This window comes from Pinus tabuliformis, chromosome X (genome assembly GCF_031772625.1).
Source record: "Pinus tabuliformis cultivar Carrire ecotype Pingquan chromosome X, CPIR1, whole genome shotgun sequence".
In the NCBI taxonomy this organism is placed as follows: domain Eukaryota; kingdom Viridiplantae; phylum Streptophyta; class Pinopsida; order Pinales; family Pinaceae; genus Pinus; species Pinus tabuliformis.
The window spans coordinates 294,527,086-294,533,740 of record NC_142308.1 but is presented as its reverse complement, the minus strand read 5'-3'; the positions used below and the strand labels follow the sequence as shown (position 1 = coordinate 294,533,740).

Here is a 6,655-nt window from a genome sequence, read left to right as displayed (position 1 = left end):
GTGTACGAGAATCCAGACTAGTCGCGAGGCGGCAGCAAAATCTTTTTGACTAGACTCCAGAAACCTCGATTTTGTATGCAAATGGGAAAAGGGGTACGAGAAAGCTCGATTTTGTATGCAAATGGGAAAAGGAGTACGAGAATCCAGACTAGTCGCGAGGCGGCAGCAAAATCTTTTTGACTTGTCGACAGCGTTACTTGTTTGTACCGTTCTAACACGACACTCGGCTACATTTTAAAGTGATTCTGTCTTTCTTTACCCGTGAATATGTAATAAAAGAGATCAGATTCACAACATAGCTGCCAACAGCAAATGCCGTGAGATATGTGAATGGAGCCGTCTTTCACGGCCGTGAATTCATCACCCAAGGGATCCCAAGTCCACACACGGTGTATATAACTAGCCACAACTATTTTCTACCAAACGCTTTGTCATTCGAAGGCACTGGCAATGGCGGAAGGAACAGCGCATTCTGGAGAAAGCGTATGGATTTCATTCGGGATCTGCAAACCCAAAGAAGGCTCCCACATTGACGATGTGGTGGCGCAGCTAGTGGGAGCCGCTGCCGCCTTTGATGGGTGTGGCAGTAGCAGCAGTGTATCAGATCTTAGCATGACCATCGTCAAGAGTATTCGTGGGAAATGGGTACGTTTTCTTGTCTTTCCTTATTATAATTTATATTCATTTCCCACGACAATAATTAATTTAGTTTATAAATTCTCTTCAACGCAGGCTGCGGTGTTTGCAGAGAGAAAGGGTAGGCAAGATGCGAATCCATGGATAAATCTTCCAGAGGTAACCAACCAACTAAGAAGATACAATTTCTCATTTGAGAGCTTCTGTTTAACTTCGATCATCTATTTAGTTCACCGATTAATGATTTGTTGATTGCAGGCTGCCTCATTCACGAAGGGGTTATCTTCGGCTGTTCGAATGGTGGACTACGGATGGTTTGAATTGAACTGCGAGGAGAGCAAACAGAACTGCCCGGTTGGGAAAAAACGAATTGGAGACGTGGTTGGTGTACGAAGAATATATTCGGAAGGTTTAAATCAGGACAAACTGGCTTACTCTTGCCTTGCTCTATTGAAGTCATATTTCACAAAGAGGGAGGGTTTGCTTTCTTACACATTCTATAACTCCTTGGATGGTAAGTGTATTATAGGATTAGGGTTGTGGGAAAGCGTAGATGCAGTACATATTGCGATGAATAGCCAGAATGGATTTCCTTCGGAACCATTTTGGAAAAGTTTAGGAGCTAAAAAGCTCAAGTATGAGGTCTGCCAGGTGGTATATGTAACAGAGAAAATCAAAGAATAATTAGATATGTTTGATTCTTCCTGTGGTTGTCCTCATGTGATTTCAGTGTGTGGGATTCGCGGTTTACCCTCCTTGGTCCAGTCACGAAAAAAAATACTGGTTTATGAAGAGAATTGACACTTTTCTTTTTCAAATAGCCTATAATTTATTATGGATCACACAAGCTTTAATTTAAAATTAATTATGGATCACAAAAGCTTTAATTTAAAATTTAGAAATTATTATTTTATTTAGAAAAGCTACTCATCCCTATAAAAACTACACTGATTATTTCGAAACTTAAAAAAATTGTCTCATATAATTTTTACTAACTTTTTTATAATTCATTGTCAATAACAAAAATCTAAATTCAAGTTGTGTGCCAAATACAAATTTGAACGGGAGGCAATTGCATTTCGGTCATGAATATCTACTCAAACTTCTTTGATCTATCCCACAACCCTTCGAACAGTTCTTACATTGCAGTGTAATTCACAATTTATTGATTTAAATCAAAGCAAAATTGGGTAGTTCACAATTTATGGATTTAAACTAAAGCAAAATTTAGTTTTCCAATTCATCTAAATAAATTTTATAAAAGTCGAAAAGAATGTTATAATAACGGTTGTACTTACTCCTTTCCCGAGAAATCATAGGTAGAAACTTCAAAACAAGACTTATCACAATATATTGAATTATTTATTACTGGGACTGGAGTCTTAGTTTCCGACCAATTACTTAGATGATCTTAGTTGAGATTCACATTCTCTTTATATACATATAAAAAAAGGAAAATTACCCTGGAAACCACTCTATGAGTGTTTTGCATAAATTGTATTTTAAATTGATTTAGAATTATTAATCTGTTTGAAAGCGATTTTTTCTTTTTCAATTTGGGATTTGTCAAATCTTTGAAGTGTTTACATCATTTAAAATGAAGCTAAATATGGTTGTATTTTTTTTCAGAAAAAGAAATGGTTGTATTAAAACGCTTGCATCATCATATATTAAATGGGTTAAATATACATTATCATCACATATATGTATAAGACATATAATTGTTACGTTGAGTAATGCTTTTTATAATTTATATTGGAAAGTTGAGTAATTATATTCGTATTTTAAAAATCTTTAAACAGATATGATATTTATTTATATGTAAATATGGTATATTTATTTATAAGTAATTTTTTATATTATATGTATATATTAATTTTATTTCTATATATATATATTAATTTTATCTATGTAAACAAATTTTTATTTGATGAATAATAATATGTAAAACAAAAATTATAAATTTTTATCAATTAATTATAAATTTTTTAAATTTTCTCTTCATTTGATAGGAATAAACAAACTTTATTAAAAAGGACCAATAACTAAAAAATATAAAGCATCTTTTAATGAAATGGCGAAGGGATTCACATTAGATGATTTGGAAGTTATAATGTTCTTTGAGATAGAGAGATTAGAAAGTCCTGAACTTGGTTGGAAACTCAGTGACTAATGTCTAGTAATTTAGATCACTGACGAATGTCTAATAATTCAGATTAATTATCTTACGGGACTTATAGTTAGAATAATATATTTAATAATATATATGAAACTGTGATATCTATAATATAATTTTATTTTTTATTATATTATTTTTATATTTTAAATATGTTTTTTTATATATTTTATTTGCTTATTTTAGAAAAGGTTTCTAACCATTTCTATTTATTAAAATATAAAAAATATGAATACTTTAAATTTGGTCATATTAAAATATTTTTACTTCTATACATCATCAAAGTCATGAAATGAGAGGTTATGTAGAAAAAAATCAATTTCAAATTACTAGTTCTATACATGATCCAAATTATGAAATAAAAAGTTTACAAACAAATTTTTAGTTTTAAATTATTAGTTTTATAACTCATAAGGATAAATTACCTTGGCTTTATAATTATGAAAATTACAAAATTGAAAAGAAAGAGATGTAGCTCTCAGGTGTGGCCTGCACCTGGAGACTACACTCATCAAACTTGAGAGATCACTCTCGTCCACTCTATATCTTAGTCAATCAAAGATTACACCATTAAATACAATACTAGAAAATAGGAAGTTGCACCCAAACCCCATAATTATAGGAACTAATCCTAAACTAGGGAGAAAGTTACAACAACGTAACTATTTTCTCCATTAATAACAAAATAATATTAATTATTCTCAACTCCCCCCCTTAATGGAGAAAGGGTTCTCCTGAACTCCTAGCATCTTTATAAACAATTCAAATTTCACTCGTGCAAGAGGCTTTGTAAAAATATCAGCCACATTGTCACAAGTTTTACAATATTCGACAGCAATTTCTTTTGACTGTATTTTTTCTCTAACAAAGTGATACTCAGTGTCTATGTGTTTGGTGTTTTTATGAAACACTGGATTGTATGCTAATTTGATAGTGCTCTGGTTGTCGCTTTTGATAGAAGTGGGTTGCTTCTGTTCTTTTCCTGCATTGTTAAGAAGTCTCCTCAACCAAATTGCTTCACATGTTGCTGCACACAATGCTTGATATTCAGCTTCACATGACGACAAAGCTACAGTACTTTGTTTCTTGCTGCTCCATGCAATTACCCCGAAAACTATGTTAAATGCATAACCTGTGATGCCTCCGATCATCCAGGTTACCTGCCCAGTCTGAGTCTGAAAAACCTGCTAGAGTAACATCAGATACATCAGTGTATAAAATACCAAAATGAAGAGTACCACAAAGATACCTCAACACGCTTTTTGCTGCTGTCCAGTGACTTTCACGCGGTTTTGACATGAATTGGCTTAATACATTAACTGAGTATGCCAAGTCGGGTCTGGTTGTTGTAAGATATATAAGGCTGACAACCAGATGTCTGTACATTGTGGCATCAACCTCCTTAGTGCCATCATCACTGCTCAATTTCACATTCTGCTGCAAAGGTGTTTTTGTTGTTCTACACTGATCCATACCAAACTTTTCCAACAGATTTCTAGCATACTTTCCTTGGGTAAGAAAAGTTCGCCCAGTATCTCTAAATACTTCTAGTCCCAGACAATAGTGAAGGCTTTCGAGATCCTTCATCTCAAAAACTTGTGCCATAAGCCTTTTGATTCCTTTGATTAAATCATCTGCATTTCCTGTTATAACCATGTCGTCCACATACAAAGAAATCAAAATAATCTACCCTTGATTATTGTACTTGGTATACAAATTTGGGCCATTTAAACTTCTATGGAGACCATACTCTATAAAGAAAGAATCAACTTTTTCGTACCAAGACCTGGGTGCTTGCTTTAAACCATATAAAGCCTTTTTTAATCTGCAAACAAGATGTTCCTGCCCCTGCTTTACAAATCCTTCTGGCTGTACTAAGTAAATTTCTTCTTTTAAATCACCATTTAAAAATGCAGATTTAACATCAAGCTGGTGTAATTCCCAATTATATTTAGTAGCTAAAGCAATAAGCATTCTGATTGTATTTAGCTTTTCTACAGGTGCAAAAGTATCATCAAAATCTATACCTTCCTTCTGTGAATATCCTTTTGCAACCAACCTAGCTTTTAACTTATCTATACTTCCATCTGCATTCATTTTTGGTTTAAACAACCACTTGCATCCTGTGGGTGTTTTGTTTTTAGGCAGCTCAACTAAATCCCAAGTATCATTTCTAAGAATTGATTCCATTTCTTCATTCATTGCAGCTCTCCATTCTTCAAATTGACTAGCTTCTTTGTAATTAGAGGGTTCTACAATGTCCAAAACTTTTGACATCAAAGCATAGTTTCTCAACTTCAATGGTAATTGAGTCTTCCTACCTGACCTCCTTGGTAGGGGACTTACCTCAAATTTGTTTTCCTCTGCAATAACTGGGCCTGCTTTTTCACCTTCTTGTTGTTCTTCTTCATTCTCTTCTTTCTGCTCCTGTTCCTACTCCCTTTCATCCTCGCTGCTTTCCTCCAATAACAATGGATGTGCCAATCATCTCCATTATCAACTTTCCTTTCTTGTACCTGTTCATGAAAGAATACATCTCTACTTGCAAATGTCTTACGAGACTCAAGATTGAACAGTTTGTATGCTTTAAATTCTGTGCCATAACCAACAAAGATGCATTTCACAGCTTTAGGATATAATTTCTTCCTATCAGCTTTGGGTATATGGGCAAATGCTTTTGACCCAAACACTCTTAAATGGTTTACTGCTGGTTTAAATCCATATAGAGCTTCAAAAGGGGTTTTGAAGCCAAGATACCTGGTAGGACTTCTATTTTTCAAATATACAACAGTATTTATCGCTTCTGCCCAAAAAGTATTAGATAGACCTTTACCTTGCAGCATGCTCCTTGCGCATTCCACCAAGGTTCTGTTTTTACGCTCTGCAACTCCGTTTTGCTGCGGTGTGTGCGGCATTGTATAGTGCTGAACAATCCTGTGAGATTTGCAGTATTTCATGAATTCCTTTGATTTGTATTCTCCTCCTTGATCAGATCGGAGAATTTTAATACTTTTTCCAAACTGTCTTTCCACCAGGGTTTTGAAATCTATAAAACATTGGAAAGTCTGACTTTTCTTGTTTAAAAAATAAACCCATGAATACCTAGTGCAGTCATCAGTAAACAACAAAAAATAATATGCTCCCCCTAGCGACCTTGTCTGCATGGGACCACATACATCAGTGTGCACTAGCTCTAAGATTTCTGTTTGCCTCCTCCTTTCATGCACAGGGAACTGTTCTCTGTGCATCTTTCCTAAGGCGCAACCTTCACAGTTTAACTGAATGTTACGAAATATGGGGAGACCTTCGACCATACCTTTCTTTTGTAACAACATGAGATCCTGCAGATTCAGATGACCAAACCTCTGATGCCAAAGTTTTTCAACTATCGACTCTCCTGCAACAATGGCTTGATTTGATATACTTTTTGCATCCAATCTGTATAGGCTTCCAACTCGCATGCATGTTGCAACAATTTCATTCCTGCAATCCTTTATCACACAGTGAGTCTTGTAGAATTCGACATGCATATCTTGTTCAGCCATCATGGATACAGATATCAGGTTTTTCTTTATTCCAGGTACATATAAAACATTTGAAAGGTGACTAATTTTTCCATTTGGTAACTTAACTGAAATCACCCCATGACCTTTAATCTGATATCCATTATCATCCCCTAGATATATTTTTGATCCATTTATAATTTCTTCAAGACTGTCGAAAAATTCTTTATTACCTGTCATGTGAGAGGATGCTCCGGAATCGACATACCAGATGTCATCTTCATTTGATGCAGAAAGGGCACAGTCGACTGTGAACAGTCGAAATTCATGACTGAAGTCT

General features: G+C 34.6%; 1 protein-coding gene across 1 annotated transcript; it reads left to right on the top strand.

The window, feature by feature from the left end:
• Nucleotides 1–269: 269 nt before the first annotated feature.
• Nucleotides 270–1,341, top strand: LOC149139559 (uncharacterized). The gene is made up of 3 exons (XM_089449039.1): nucleotides 270–645; nucleotides 733–795; nucleotides 895–1,341. The coding sequence occupies exons 1-3, from the start codon at nucleotides 451–453 to the stop codon at nucleotides 1,318–1,320; spliced, it is 684 nt and encodes a 227-aa protein (XP_089305165.1). The 5' UTR covers nucleotides 270–450; the 3' UTR covers nucleotides 1,321–1,341.
• Nucleotides 1,342–6,655: the final 5,314 nt, after the last annotated feature.

Bases quoted from the DNA above. Each gene is read 5' to 3' on its own strand.
- LOC149139559 (XM_089449039.1), top strand. From the start codon at position 451: ATGGCGGAAGGAACAGCGCATTCTGGAGAAAGCGTATGGATTTCATTC. The intron at 646-732 runs GTACGTTTTCTT...TCTTCAACGCAG, and splicing joins AGAGTATTCGTGGGAAATGG to GCTGCGGTGTTTGCAGAGAG. The intron at 796-894 runs GTAACCAACCAA...TGTTGATTGCAG, and splicing joins CATGGATAAATCTTCCAGAG to GCTGCCTCATTCACGAAGGG.